This window comes from Acanthopagrus latus, chromosome 4 (assembly GCF_904848185.1).
Source record: "Acanthopagrus latus isolate v.2019 chromosome 4, fAcaLat1.1, whole genome shotgun sequence".
NCBI lineage: Eukaryota > Metazoa > Chordata > Actinopteri > Spariformes > Sparidae > Acanthopagrus > Acanthopagrus latus.
The window spans coordinates 32,570,641-32,586,343 of record NC_051042.1 but is presented as its reverse complement, the minus strand read 5'-3'; the positions used below and the strand labels follow the sequence as shown (position 1 = coordinate 32,586,343).

Here is a 15,703-nt window from a genome sequence, read left to right as displayed (position 1 = left end):
ATGTGTTCAGATGTTTCAATCATCTTCAAGTATTTCTTAAAGGGCCATGCCACCAGTTTTACACATTAAGGTGTGTTTGCGGGTCTTGAGTGTGTTGCTACAAATGTGAAAAAGTATTAAAACATATTTTGTGGCTTTTGAAGCTGCATGTAGTCAGATGAATTCGACAGTGTTGACCCTCAGTGGCTAAACTGCATTGTGGGTGATGTAGGCACCAGCTTTTGAAAGGGAAAACAAACAGATATATCAGTTTGCATGCTGCTGGTGCACAAAACCACAAAAATACTATTAGAATACTGTAGAATTAGTTGTCAAAGATCTGAAGAGATCAATGATATATTTGTCTGAAACTACAATATTTCCTTCTTCCTCCTCGATCATCTCACAGCCCTGATGCTGGTAACCACTGACAGACCGACTCTGCTCCTCAGGTCATCTGACAGCTGGCTGTGTGGAGGATCTGGCATCACCTAGTGACCGAAAGAGGAACGATCAGAAAGTTATTCATGAGTAAAAGTAAAGAAAAGTAAAGATATCAGGTCAAAATATGACTTAATATGACTCATGCATACGAATAGTGCTTCAGTTAAAATCCTTATGTACTGAGCTTAAATGTAGTTAAGTACCAAAAGTACACGTGAAAGCAAATTACACACATATATTTTCATTAATTTAAACACTGCATTCTGTAATATGCAAAGTTACTAGTAGCTAAATATATCAATAAATAAAATAGAAGAGAAGGTACATAATATTTGCCTCAAAAATGTGGTGGAGTGGAAGTATAAAGCAGCTGAAAATGGAAATACTTGAAGAATGAACAAGTACTTCAGAATTGAACTACAAGCCTGAAAGTATCTGATATTAAAGGTAATCGAGTAAAAAATTACATATATTTACATTTTTGTATGTATTGTGTGATGGATTAACTGATTATCAGAACCAATATTCAACATTTTGCTGATCATTAGTCTGCTTTTTATCTGATTGTAGATAATAACAATTAATGTAATATAAATGTAGTCAAATAAATGCAGTTGAGTAAAAAGTACATTATTACATTACTTGTCTTCAGAATGTAGTGGAGTGAAAGTATAAAGTAGCAGAGAATGAGAATACTCAAGTAAAATAGAAGTACCTCAGAATTGTACTTAAGTAAAAGTATCTGATTTTAAAGGTACTCGAGTAAAAGTAAATTAGAAATAAATGTACGTGTTTGTATATACTGTGTGATGGAGAGACTGACTGTCAGATCCAGTATTTTATCTGATTAATAAATTATAGAATATCTGAATAAATTATTCTGAAATCGCACTTTCTCTAATCTGAAAAGTAACTAAAGTTACCAAATAAATTATTAGATTATTGTACTCAAAAATGTAGTGGAGTGGGATTATAAAGTAGTTTAAAAATGTAAATACTTAACAAGTAGAAAAACCTTAAAATTGTAACTGATTAGAAGCTTTTCATAGACGATTTAGTAACTTCAGCCTCGTCTGGAGTTCATCAGAGGAAACAATCGTACTGCGACCACATTTTATTGCCAAAAAGCTCAAAATAGACGTTTTTTATTTTCATTTATTTCACCATGAAGTCCTGGAACGTTGTTTCTGTTTTGTTTACATTTTAATGACGTGCAGAGCAAACATGAAGTCATAAGTTACAACATGTACCACTGGCAAAAAGTTACATGACACACATGGATCTTTAATACGATGCCAAAAAAAAACAAAACAACAAACAAAAAAAACAAAAGTACTCGTAAAGACACCTGCTGAATAAATGATAACAGTGCACAATTTAAAAAAAAAAAAAAAGTATGCAAATATTATACTGTCAGTTTATGTATCAGCAAAAACTGTCAGCTAACGAAGTGAAATGGCATCGAGGATAAACTCCTGCGCCGCCGGCAGCCGGCTGATATCGACACGCAGACACGACACCAGATCACAACTGATGCTGGAGTTTATGCCCAGTTAACTAGTTTCACACCAGAGCTGTGACGCTCCCACGACCCCGACCTGCTCACACATTCCTGATCATGTCTGTACACAACTATTCTATATACAGATACACACATCCAGCACACAGACACACACACACACACACTCTTTATTCCGAGGGATCATGAGGCACTACGTATATCTCCAGCAGTCCAGTCTTCCCAGCAGTCTGAGGTGTCCCTGGTTCAGTGTACCTGCATGACACCGTGTTCAGTTCAGGTGTAGTAGATGATCTCTGGTATCTGGCCGTCCTCCACTGACGTACCGTTGTTATTTCCAGGTGAGCTAAAAAAGAAAAACGTCGTCTTGGTCCCCGTTGCCGATTCCTGGGTCACTTTCTTCAGCCCTTTTGTGCCGTAATGGGAGTCTGGGCCCTGAGGTGCGAAGAGAGAGGGAAAAAAAAACAAGCAGGCAAAAGGTTAAAGCCAGTCTGGGCTCATTTATGCACTTCAGGACATATTTTAAATTTCAAAGTTCAGACTGACCTTTAAGGTGGCACATGCAGTGTAACTGACACTGGGTAAGATTTCCACAGGCTCCTTGAACATCACTCTGAATGTGTTTGCGGTGCCGTCGCAGCTGAATCCCGTGTCGTTCTGACCCAGTGTGATGCGTTTGTCGCTCTCTAAGATCTACAGAAGAGAATAACGTTAACACGAAACTGTGAAAGAGACAGTTCACCCCAAAATCATAAATACATCTTTTCCCTCCGACCTGTAGCCTGATTTATTTATCTTGATTGCTTTGGTTTGAGATGTCTGCTTCAATATAATGGAACGAGACGGCTCTCAGCTTGTGGTACTCAAAGCACAAAAAACAAAATACATTTGAAAAACTCAACAGCAACGTCTCTTTCCAGAAATCATGACCTGGTTTTCCCAAAAGAATCCAGAGCTTGTTGTGAGCAGTTTCAAGCAGGAACCATTTTCTGTCCATATCAGAAACGGAAGCTGCATCTACTCACAGACAGCTCAGGATATAAACATTTCTCCAGAGAGACGTAACGTTAGCTAGCTCAGTTAGCTAGCTCAGTTAGCTAGCCTGCATGTACATGCACCTGTTCAGATGCTGCTGGTGGGTGTAGATCAGAGTTGTCACGTTTTGCTTGGATGTGAGGTGAAAAGTTCATATTCTAAGTGTAGTTTGTTGTAATTAGCCTTGTGATCCAGCAGATAGCGCTCTAAAACTTAATTATCAGCTTGACCTCTGGCTCCACTGTCCTGTCAGTAAACTAATCTTAATGTGAGCGAGCAAACAGTAACAACACCAAAACATCTGAGAGGCAGTTTGTGGAAGTACTGCACAATCACAAATCTGCAGACTCACCTGCGTGCTTAACACTTATCAATTCTAATGAATCGCATTAGGTTATCAGTGCAATATCCAAATAACAGGAACTGCAGTTATTATATAAAAAGGTCAAATGCGTCTTAAAACAGTGTTTTAACAATGAAGTTCGAAACAAAACTGCTCACAGTTAAGTCTGTGGTTTATCTTTAGAAAACAAGGTCATGATTGTTGAAAAGAAAAAGTACTGCTGAGTTTTTCAAATGTATTTCTTATGTTTTTCAGTACCAACTTCTCTGGACTTCACAATGTCAATTGTCAGCACGGCCATCAAATCTAATTCAGTTCAATCAAATTCAAAAAACTTCCTTTGTCCCAGAGGGGCGGATTGAAGATTAAATTGAAGAAATGTAAAGCAGATTTAATCAAATATTTTTGATATTTTCTGATGTTGTATTCAGGTTTTTCAAATTCAAATTCTTGCATTGCTTCTTGATGGGGTTTTTTTTTTTTTGCAAAATGGCAAAATCAAAGACATATTTACATTCCTTAAAAGAAGCAAAGCAAACTGAATAATAATGTTTTCTGTGGTTTGGAACATGGTGTTTTGTGCTGGTACCAATTAACTCTCCATCACAAACACACTGATGTACAGGAGCCCTGAGAGGCGCATGAGAAAAATACAATTCTGGTGATCCATTCTCTGAGTCGAACCTAAACTGTCTTCTGTCCTGTGTTTTCAGCGGAAGAACTAAAAAAAACCTCTGGTGTCCTAAATGGGAAAATTGAGGTTTATCGCTCAAATTTTCTCTTAGGTTGCTTTCACACGTAGCTTGTTTGGTCTAGACAACAGCAGTCTGACCTAAAAGTGGTCGTCTCGGTTTGGATCCAACTGAACATCATTTCAGTTAATTTCTAGCATGAAAACATTATTTTGGAGGGTTCGGACTTTCAGGCGAATACCGGGACGCTGCGACAGGCGAACATCAGAATCAGAAAAAGGAGAAAAAAAAACAATGCACCAAAACAAAATGAGCTGCTGGATCTGACTGGGGAGGAGGAGACAAAATGTTTAACTGGCATTTGATCTAAAGACTTTATAAAGAGTCAAGTGGAAAAAACACCAGGACCTTTCAAGCGTTGTTCTCGAGGATGAAAGAGGACCGGAGAGCGATGTGACCTGATCATAAAGAAACTGCAGCAGTATACAAAGGTGTGCAGTGCGTTGACTCATGAGACGACCTGATTAGCAATCTGTGTCTGCCAAAGAAGCTCAGCCGCTGATGTGGTTAAATCTTCCTCCAACTTCAATTCCAAGAGCTTCTACCGATGCCACAGAAAACACCTCGGAAAGTGATGACTAGCCGAGCGTTCACCTGCTCCCCTCTGTGTTTCAAGTTTCTACTGTCACGCTGCAAATATATCCTACTTTCTTCAGCACATATTACAACAGAGAACAGCTTCTCCCACCAAAAAACACCAGAAAAGACTGCTCACACGATTAAAGTCTGAAACCAAAACTAACCGGATTAAATGTACTTAAGTAACAAAAACATGAAACCCGGTTCGAACTTTAAGATTACGTTCATTTCTTGTTCTTTCACCACAGTGTTTTTAATTATGGTAAAATGATATTATAAGGCTTTCAGGTTTTAACATAAAAAATAAAATCAGTATATTTTGGATGGTTAAAAAAACAAAGTGCTTATCTTCCAGTCAGCTTGGCCGTTTAGCTTAAAAAATATTGATCACTCGAGTGAGTTTTTTCTCATTTGCCTTCTCAGGGTTTCCGTACTGATGATATTAGAAATGTTAGTTTTCCATCAAGTTACCTGTATGTTGACCTGATAGTCAGTGGGCCCGTGTATTGAACCATACAAGCCAAAACCCACTATGGATATTCTTTTGTTAACATTGAATCTAAAAGAGGGAAAAGACAGACAGAAAGAGAGAGAGAGAACATTAGAATTTAATAACACGACTAAAATTCAGATTCTCAGCTCAGATCAGCCGCTGACGTCGGCGAACTCACCTGATTCTGTCGCTGGTACCACTGTACCCCCATCGACTCTCAACCTGCTGGAATCTATTAATGCTGCACTCCTCCCCCCTGAGGCAGCAGCGGGGCCTGTCAATGTAGTCGACCCGTGGTTTGGGGTTTACTGTAAAGTGTAAAAACAGATTTACCACCTCCCGATCGAACAATATTCCAGACTGGGCAGGCCCTGTTGCACAAGAAAGAATATCAAGCTGGTTTCTGTGGTTTGAGCTGTATGGACAGTATGTTTATTTATGTCTGAATCAGTCAGTATAGTGTTGAAAGAAAACAAAAAAAAGCACCACCGCAGCACGACCAACGACATCTTTGTGATGTGCTTACCTGCAGCGAACTCCTCAACTGTCATGAGCGGGAAGCGGATGAGCGGGAGGGCTTTACCCAGAACCTTCTGTTTGTTCTCCGAGGTCGGGGGAAGCTGTTGTCTGTAACACTCGGCCTCCGCCCAGCGTACCACCGCCCCGAACAGGCGGTTCTCCCTGATGCTGAGTGTGTCTCTTTGCAGCACTGCACATAAGGTGTCTGCGCACACAAACACACAGAATACTAATCATGTCACATCCCAACAGGCGGCAGAGAAGGAAACGTGAGAGAAGCAGCACATACCGAGGTCAATGTCTGTGAAGCCCTCTGCGTTTATTGCGTCTGCAGTGCTTTTGTCTATAGTGTCTAAGCAGAGACTGGCAAGCTGAGGCTCATCGAATAATCTTGCCTGTAATCAAAGAGCAAAGGAAGACAAGTAATTATCTATTAGTCAAAACTGGTCATTTACATCAGAAGTGAGATTCAAATCATGTGGTGCGAGTCTCAACTCATCTTACTCTTGTGCAAGTCAAGTCAAGACGAATCCTCAGTTAAAAGAAAGCAACATTACAAGAAGAGTTCACCCAAATGTGAAGGATCAGTCATTATCTCGTCACCCTCATGCTGATGAAAAATCGGGGGAAGTTTCAAAAGTCAACAAAACATTTCTGGAGCTTTACAGCAAAAAAGCAGCTCAGCAGCATTCTCCTTAACAAACGCCGTAGCTGGGGACTTGATTTAACATATAAAAAAAACCCCAAATCATAAAAAGGCTTCATGCAGCTCGTCCGCCTCAATTTAAGTCTCCAGAAAGCTTTTAGCGCAGCAGCTGCAGTGAGGATTTTGGCTTAAAAAAAACAAAAAAAACAACAAAAAAAAACAGGATAAAATGATGTCTTTTCATATCAATTTGATGGTTTCCTGAGACTTGGATTAAGATGGACGAGCTGTATGGAGCCACTTCATATTTGTCTGTTTTTCAGTTGTTAAAAGAGAAACCTGCTGTTTTGCAGTGAAGCTCCAGAAATGTGACCGTTAAACATCACCCGACTGATCTCACTTGTTCCTAAATTAATAGAATTTGCATTACAGATGATATTGTGTTAAATAAATGTTATCAAACAACTGCTTTCAAGTCTGACAAAGGAAAGAAAATATCACAAAACTCCATGAAATGTTCATGAAATCAAAACGAGTGGGCAACAATCACACTGACGATTAGAGCAACCTGCTGGGAAAGTGTTTTCTCTGGATTGCTTTGGGTGGTTTAGACGAGACAAAAGCAGCGTTTTTTTGATCATAAATCAGCTGAACATGCAGCCTGAAGGCAGAACAAAACGCTGAACCCAAACAAACGGCAGCACAAACCAAAAATAGAACAGGTAATGTCACGAAAACTCAACCGTCACCGGCTGAAAGAAGGGCTGGTGTCGACATAAAGACAGAAAAATGGCTTCTTCCTGCTTTCAGGCTGTCTCCAGCAGATCAGAAAATGAAATCTGTAACTACCATAAAAATCAGACCAATCTGTTATAAAAACCCTCCAGTCCTTCTCCACTAAACGCTCTTATTTTGGTGTCTACTGAGAATATGTTTTCTCACTTTCCAGTTGAGGTGTCTGGCCAAGACGTGAGTTTCAATTTCTATTGCAGAGATTTGAGGATAACCACAAATTTATTACATTCACAAACACAAATGAGGTTAACTGGAATTTTCTTTGGCTGTCAAAGCATCAAAATCTGAATCTGAAACTCAACAGTAATGTGTATTTCCAGAGTTAATATCCCAGTCGCTCTGGATAATCACCAGAAATCAATATCAACAGTTTTCACAGGGACTGTTTCTTTGGGATTTATAGATGCAGGTTGTCTAATGTGAAATATCAAGTATGTACAAGTACCTGAGTGAGGAGCATGAAAGCGTTGTCGGCTCTGAGGTGCTTGGTGAGGAACTCAACACAGTGACCCTCCAGAGCCGGGACGGCGTACTTCTTCGCCGTGTACAGAGTCGTCATCACAGTCTCCGGACCGATGTGGACCTCGTCAGAGTACAGGAACCTGAAGGGGAGGAAAACAGAACAAATGTGAACACTCAGGTTTGAATCAGAGAGGTTTAGCTACTATATTTGACACAGAAGCATCTTTAAAATAGTGCCGAGCGTCTTTTTGTGTTTTTCTGGGACACAATGAAATCTGTCAAAATTACTGTTTGAAAGCTGGGAACAAACGTCTCATCTGATTTATTGTCTTGTTCTCTTCTCTCCTTATCCCACAACGCCTGAGTTAAACCATAAATCTGCTGATCATAGTCTGGATCTCTCTGAGATTTACTTTGCAATATCTGCAAATGTCATATCATTGTCCAAAGAATTGATATAATATTGATTGTAATGAAACTTCTTCTTCTTCACGTACAGCTCAAGTGTCGTAACTATTCATCTGGAGGAACGTTTTATTGATCAGTGTCAATAGTCACATAATGACTGATAAACTCATGAGGTGGATTATTCTTTTATGGGGGAACCAGTAAACCTGCCTGTATCTACAACTAATGTTAATATATGTAAAAATATCCGTAAACAGTGTTTTATGTAATCAGAGTAAGTGTAAATGAGCTAAAGCTTCAGCCCACACTTTTTTTTGCCAGGATAAACCTGTCTTGATTTGGTCTGACTGTCATAAATAAATTAATTATATTCTATATTATTTATCTAGACATGTATTTGAGTCTATCAGCTGAATTAAACAGGCAGACTGACTTTACTGTAGTTGTTTTTCTCAAAATATGTTCAGCAGCCCACATTTATCTGGACGTCAGGAGCGTCGTGAATATTACACTGTCATATCTGTTTTGCAATACAAAAAAGGAATCAGTCATACTAATTTAATTTCGCGAATCAAGAGGCGTTGATGCAAAATTTCCCAATAAAATATCTATTTATATATTCAGTTGACAATACAGATGATCACCATCACAAGAGAAGTCACATTAAAAGGCTAAAATCAAAGATTTTGTGTCATTTTAGCTTGAAATTGTTGATCACTTTTGCCTTTTAATGAACGTTTAATCCATTAATGGACTGATTGGTTGAGCTGTGAGCTAAAGCCTCTGGACGTGGGAGTGTCTGTGATGATCTGAGGGCTTTTAATCACTGTTCCTGTCATGGTGCTCTCATGTACTTGTCACCAAAAGGGTTAGCAGCTTCCTTCAGATTTAACCCCTCTGTTGACACCCACACTGACTGACTGACTCACTTCTCTATGCGGTTTTGACTGTGGCCTCCCCCACTTTTGTGATCACCTGTGCTTCGGTTACCTGAGCAGGGCGAGGAAGGCTGCCGGCTCCACGTCGGGCAGCTCTATCTCCGTGGAGGTGGTGGCCATGCCTCCGTTGAACATGGCATCAAACACGGCGCTGCCCGCGGCCAGGACGAATTTATGGGCCGGTATCCTCTGGGCCTGTCTGCCCTTCCCGACTATGAACCTGACGTCGCTGAGCAGCTCGTTGTTGAAGAGGAAGGCGAAGCGCTCCTTCAGGGAGCTCTTCGTCGCCTGCCAGTTGTACATGGGTTCCCGCTGCAGGCCGAGGACGGGCGGGGAGGCGGACCGGGCAGGGCCGGAGGCTGGCTGCTGCACGTTGGACAGCACCGCTGCGGCTCCCGGCTGAGCCGAGTTGGATGCTGCCTCCTGACCGTCATGGTTTGACGCTAAGCTGCCACCGACGCTGCCGCCGCTCCCAGTCGCCATGACGGCTCACTTTTCTTCTCTTCGTCTGCCTCAACAAAGGACCGTCACTGACGCACGAACACACACCGACCGTACCGCACGCTGCTGTTGTATTTACGTGGTGTCCATCGCAGCAGACGCCATCGCTCTTTGATGTTTAGCTAACGATACCTGCTAGCTGCGTCTGTACACAACTGACGCATGCGCACTGTGCCTTCAAAACAGTTTTTTTTCACTAAACTTTATTGGTACAGTCAAAAGAGTCAAACAAACAAAACAAGGGTGCAGCAGGAAGACGAGACAGGAAAAATGAAATATATTATGTGCATGCCTATATATTATATTATATTATATTAGGCATTTTTTAAAATTGTTAATTAGCATTTGTAAATATACAATTCTGCCATAATTAGTTATATACTGTATGAATACACACATACACAGATACATCGAACAAACCTATCACATTAAACAAGAAATCAAAAAAAAATTATTATTTTTTTTTTAAGTACTTGAGTTTGTATTTGAGTATTTCCATTTTCTGGTACTTCATACTTCCACTCTACTTAATTTTGGTGGCAAATATTGTACTTTTTCTCACAACATTAATCAGATGTTTATCCTACTTACTTTTTAGGTTACATGCTCCATCAGAGCCTGTTCACGATCAGATTTAAAAAAAAAACGAATAATAATAATAATCAGAGAAATATCAGATCTGATAGCTGCTCATGGTGACCCAATAGTATGCAGTATATGCATACATGTAAAATGCAGGGGACGCCCAATCGTACAAAATGCCAGTTTCTACATAATGTTGTTTTAAAGACATGCAGTAAAATGTAAAAACTTAAAATGATAGATTTCAGTTCAGTTTGTGTTAATATGTCCTTATACAATGCGCATTATTTGTTTTTATTTATTTATTTATTTACTTACTTACTTACTTACTTACTTATTTATTTATTTATTTATTTATTTATTTATTTATTTATTTATTTATGTATTTATTATTTGTAGCCTTTATCCTTCCTACTGCAACTGACCGCTGGGTGTCAGTCTACGTTACATAAACACGTCACTGCCTATTTATAGATAATAATGATAATGATAACAATAATAATTAGGAAACAAATGACTCAAATAACTCAAGCCTGTCTATTAGGTAAGCAGACTGTGTGTGCGTGCGTGTCTGTGCGTGTGCGTGTGACAGTAGGTAGGAGGTACAGACGGAGTGAAAGCGAGAAAGACGAGCAGAACAAGACGGAGCATGCTGCACGGAGGAGCTGAGCTGCAACTTTGTGCCTTGTTGTCTCCACTGTTGGACACTTCCCTCCACTCCCAGTCACCGAAATATGACTTCCGGACTCGACGCGAGAGTTTTCTGCAGCTGAATCCGAATTTTTAATATTCTCAGTTCTGGAACAAGAAATAAATCAAATCCCACACTGGTCCCGCGATGAGCGCGTCTGCAGGCACCGGGGTGTTCGTGCTCTCCCTGATGTCCATCCCCATCTGCTATCTGTTCAACTCCCTCATTTACAGCAACAGGTGAGTGACAGCGGTACTATCTATAATTCCTCAGCTGCAAATGCCACAATTTGAACAAGTCATATTTCTGTCCTCCTCCACATGTAGTGCTGAAGCTTTCTTCTTCGCTGGCTGCACAACAGTCCTCATCCTGGTCGTTTCAGGACACTTTATGTTGAAGAGGAAGGCTCCAGTAGATCCTCTCTTCTATGGTATGAATCCAACAAATGTATAAGAACAGAAGCATACTGAAGCTCTGAGGAGGTTATTGTCTCTGTGTGAAGTGTTTTATTAATAGCATCTTGTGGAGTTGAATATTAAAGGGTGCACTGTGTAGTTTTTGGAGATGAAATTCAAACTCAGATATATAATATTTACAATATTAATGAGGTTATAATACAAACACATGTCCATGAGGGAATAAACAAGGTGTTCAGCTCCTCAGGATGTTGTTTGAAGATAGAAAGGTGGCAGGGTCCGCCACAGGTGAACATCTGTCCTTTAAGGTCAGTTTGATGAAGACAGTGTTTGTATATTTGTTTTTTAATACATGAAATCCCCAAAAGGACATAGTGCACCTTTAAAAGCATGATGTTTGTGTCGAGGTGTGAACTGTTTTTTGTCACAGAGCTGAAACAAAATCAAATGTGTGCGTCTGTCTGTGCAGTGTACGCAGCGTACGCCTTCCTCAGCGTGGTGAATCTGATCATCGGGCTGGAGCAGGACAACATCGTGGATGGATTTGTGACGTTTTACCTCAAAGTGGCAAGTGTTGTGTTGTGTTGTGTTGTGTTGTGTTGTGTTGTGTTGTGTTGTGTTTGGGTCTCGTCTGTACGAGCCTGCAGACGTTTCTACTGATCAGTCCAACCTGTGTTTCAGGCAGATCCACATATCAATACAGCACATGGGCACATGATCTCCTACTGGGACGGCTGTGTGCACTATCTCATGTATCTGCTCATGATTGCTGCCATTACTTGGGGGTAAGAGCCTCATGTCTGTCTACCTGTCTGCCTGTCTGTCAGTCTCTTTGGATAATGTGTCCATCTGGCTGTGACAATGGCAGTGTTTCGTGGTTTGCACAGGGACAGTTACCGAGCCATTGGACTGTACTGGGTGGGATCCTTTCTCATGCGTGCCATAGTCTACATTCTTGGGAATGCTGTGGGTAAGTACACTAAAAATAATGTTATGCTTATAGATGACTGGTGTGGTGTCACCCCTGTAACCCCCTGCACACACTTCCCCTGAGAATGGTCCATTTTTAAAAAAAATCTCAGCTACACACGTAAAGTTTTGTGACTGTATCTTACATGGCTGTGGTCTGTCCACAGACAAACAGACATAATAACATGTTACAAAGCAGTCAGAACTGTTTCTCTGGTAGCTTACCCCATGATCAGTGTCTCCAGAAATATTTGTACAGATGCGGCCCAGCAGAATGATGTGGGACGATGGCAACTGTCAAAATCGTCCTTTCAACAGACAGACAGAATGTGTGCTAACACAACTCCCACTGCCAGCACACTCGACCTGCATGCCAAAATTTCAGCCTCCTAGAACAAAAACTGTGGCTGTGAGAGTTTGGTTGAAGGTCTTGTGGAGCGACAGAGCGACCTATAGAGCCGCTGCTCGCAGCAAAAAAGATGCACATTCTGCTGTAAATTCTGCTACTTTTGGTGTCTTTCCAACAGTCTGCTTGATGTTTTCTTGCTCTGTATTTTTTCAGGGAAATATGGGACCCACGTCGGTCCTCTGTTCCTCCTCCACATGCTGTACATCTTACTGTCTGTGTGGGCCTGTTTCCGTATCTTCAGCCAGCCGTCGTCAAGGGACGTTCAGCTGACAGTAAGTAAAGATCAAAACTGATGGTTTTTATGATAAAGCATATTACTGAAGTGTAATATACACTATTATACAGCAAATTCAAAGTTTTTGATGCTGATACTGCATGCAATCTGCAGACTAGTTACTAGTAACTACATTTTTCAATCACAGTACTTGAGTACATATACTTCTGATTTTCCGGTGTGTGTGTGTGTGTGTAGCTGAATGTAGATGCAATAACAATTCTTAACAGCCAGAAATACAAATGTCGACTGAGCATCCTGTTGGTGCTTTTTCTCAGAACATCCCTGCGGCTGAAAGAAGAAGTTTACTCCGCAGACCTCAGGACCTTCTGTTCATTATCTACCTCATCCCCGCCTTTGCTTTCTGCGTCTTCAGAGGCCTGGTGAGACGGCTGAAGATGTTCACGTCTCCAAAGATCACGCTGAATATTTTCTTCATGTGGAGTGTTTGTGTTTTAGATTGTTCTGGACTGTTCCAGCCGATGGTGTCAGGACTACACGCGGCAGTACGAGCCTTACCTGAAAGACCCCTCAGCCTATCCTAAAGTACAGGTGAGTCATCGGTGTTTGAAACACCAAACTTAGATCTCTAACGCTGTCATTTAAAAAGTCCCTGAGGCGGCAAACTGTGTCCATGTCTGTCAGATGCTGGTGAGCATGCTGTACTCTGGACCGTACTACATCATGGCTCTCTACGGGCTGATGGTCCCAGGATGTGAGTGGATGCCAGACCTCACGCTTGTACACTCAGGAGCTCTGGCACAGGTACGTCCTGCTGGTTAATCCTCGGAGAACGAAACCTTTTGTTTTCACTTAATCTGGCAGCATCTATGTACTGTATGTTCAGGCTGAAGGTGAAGTCTGCTTGTCTTCACCTTGTGGCAGTACTGGCAGTAAAATGCGTACAGGCCAGCCTACATAGAAATATAAACAAAACACATGTCAGTCTATTGGGAATGCTCATTCTCAGCTACTTGGACAATAAACCGATAAACAAATTTGCTCCTAGCCCCAGAAATAAAATGTCAAACTGAAGGTGTAGAGGGGCTATAGGGCCACATAAAATCTTCCTTGTTGGGGAATTCTGTGCAAAATCTTTCCCTTTCCCGCATGACATCATCGTTCCTGATAGATAAGTCAGTGCCGGACTGCCGGTGTGTGTGTGGCTCAGTCAAGGCTGTTCTCCTCGACTAGTTTCAGACTAGTTTCTGTTTAAGTTACTCATCTTCAGTACAGTCAAACACCAGTGGCTCTGCATGAACACATATCATCTGCACCAGCTCCGTTATATACTATCTGTTTACATCTAAAGATGGAAACTGTGAGGAGTGGTGGGAGCAGGTTGAGCTGCAGTCACATCTCAACAACACAAAGCAGCTATTGTATTTGAGCTGCAGGCCGACGCGTCACTCAGCGGCGGGGATCAGGGCAGAAGCTGACTTCAGACCAGGAGGAATGGAGGTATTGGTGGTATTCGTTTAAATGTCAGCTGTTCAGCCGGACTATAAATAGGAAGGCTGATGCTCTGACAGCCGTGGTTGCTATGAGACGTCATGTGTCTTTTCTCAGTGACTTTCTATGAAACAGTAATTAGCAGGTATGTTAAGTCAAAAAATATTTGTGGATGAGTGGCAGAATAAATCTCTTAAAGGAATAATCCACCCTGAAACAGTTAGACCCCGAGTTTATGTTTGTTGTCTTGTGTTTTATTTCTGTTTGTACTGTAAAAAGCAAACAATGTGATGTCATTGGCGAGAATTCAAGATATTTTAAAGATTACTAAAAAGGAATGTGATACAGACAGTAGTAAGATTTGGTATCAGATGATTTACTTCTGGACACACTTTAGCACTGATGCAAATAACACAGAGAGAAATTATTATAACTAACTGTGAAGCTGTTAGTCATCACTCTCTGCTTCACTTCACAGGCCCAGTTCTCTCATATCGGTGCTTCTCTCCACACTCGGACGCCATTCTCCTACAGAGTGCCTGCCGACAGCCAGCCCGTCTTCCTGCTGGTCAACCTCCTGTACGCTGCGGTGCCTCAGGCTCTGTGCTACCGCTGCCGCTCACAGCCGGCCTTCTTCCTCAGGCCAGCGCTGGATAAGAAGATTGAATGACAGAGTGCCGCGAATTTCAAGGATGCCTGAATAAAAGGCTGAAGTACCTATAAAGTACCTCTCTGTGTTTGCATTTATTAGCAGTCGCTACTTTTGGAGAGAGAGCTGCTCCGAGGTCAGTGGAGATGTAAGAGGACATGACAAAATGCTCCAGTGCTGAAGAGAGTTTCTGTCATTAATGTTCTGCTGCGTATTTTTAAGAACATGCACATTAATAAAATGTGTGCTCGTGTAAAGCAACAGCAAGCGAAGGAAAGCAAAGACAGTGTGACAGTACAGATGCTCTGCTGCTTTCAGACTGTTGTACAGGAGACAAATTACTGAACAGTGCTTATTTTTCTTAAGTTTTTTTCTGCTTTCTTGTTGACACTGAAGTTTCTGTGCTTTGCCTTTTTTGGCAATGGGCTGTCAAATAAAACATTTTATTCACATGTCTGTTTGTTATTATATAAAGTTTTATTTATACAGTTTAGAGACAGACAAATATTTAGTGATTTAAAGGCTTTGGTAACCAAACATGGTTTGATGGTCACACAGAAATAGTATGAGATTAGTTTTAATGCAGTTCCCACAGATTCTTTAAAAGGAATTTGAATTTAATTGAGGCTGTTATTGTTAGCTTCACTGGTTTATACTGGATACATTTGAGTTATAAGTAAATGATGCATTGACATTGATACATGTTTTAAACTTGACATTTTGTAAACATTATTAAATTAAATATTTCACAGGACTGGAAAGCTTTAAGAGATTGCTATAAACTGAGTAGAGCTGGCACAATATCAGATTTTCACTACACGATCATCAAATGTGGCTTTAACTTTAAT

The 15,703-nt window shown here is 40.9% G+C and overlaps 2 protein-coding genes across 5 annotated transcripts; one reads left to right on the top strand and one right to left on the bottom strand.

The window, feature by feature from the left end:
• Positions 1-1,552: 1,552 nt before the first annotated feature.
• On the bottom strand, positions 1,553-9,596 carry LOC119018527 (BTB/POZ domain-containing protein 1-like). 2 transcript variants are annotated; one of them, XM_037096267.1, is made up of 8 exons: positions 8,965-9,596; positions 7,550-7,706; positions 5,953-6,058; positions 5,671-5,868; positions 5,323-5,515; positions 5,123-5,210; positions 2,489-2,635; positions 1,553-2,377 (listed from the first exon to the last, which is right to left on the bottom strand). In XM_037096267.1, exons 1-8 carry the CDS (start codon positions 9,393-9,395, stop codon positions 2,219-2,221), a joined length of 1,479 nt encoding a protein of 492 aa, XP_036952162.1. In that variant the 5' UTR covers positions 9,396-9,596; the 3' UTR covers positions 1,553-2,218. The 2 variants fall into 2 exon arrangements, with proteins under 2 accessions (XP_036952162.1, XP_036952163.1); XM_037096268.1 differs by having other exon boundaries at positions 5,323-5,452.
• Positions 9,597-10,458: 862 nt separating this feature from the next.
• On the top strand, positions 10,459-15,301 carry LOC119017533 (transmembrane 6 superfamily member 1-like). Of its 3 annotated transcripts, XR_005074463.1 has the most exons (11): positions 10,459-10,925; positions 11,013-11,116; positions 11,572-11,669; positions 11,784-11,887; positions 11,990-12,072; positions 12,634-12,752; positions 13,033-13,137; positions 13,214-13,306; positions 13,400-13,519; positions 14,067-14,215; positions 14,685-14,813. XR_005074463.1 is itself a non-coding variant. In XM_037094243.1 (10 exons), the coding sequence occupies exons 1-10, from the start codon at positions 10,834-10,836 to the stop codon at positions 14,874-14,876; spliced, it is 1,110 nt and encodes a 369-aa protein (XP_036950138.1). In that variant the 5' UTR covers positions 10,460-10,833; the 3' UTR covers positions 14,877-15,301. The 3 variants fall into 3 exon arrangements, 2 of the variants coding, with proteins under 2 accessions (XP_036950138.1, XP_036950137.1); XM_037094243.1 differs by lacking the exon at positions 14,067-14,215 and having other exon boundaries at positions 10,460-10,925; positions 11,572-11,673; positions 11,788-11,887; positions 14,685-15,301; XM_037094242.1 differs by lacking the exon at positions 14,067-14,215 and having other exon boundaries at positions 10,462-10,925; positions 14,685-15,301.
• The last annotated feature ends 402 nt before the right edge of the window (positions 15,302-15,703 follow it).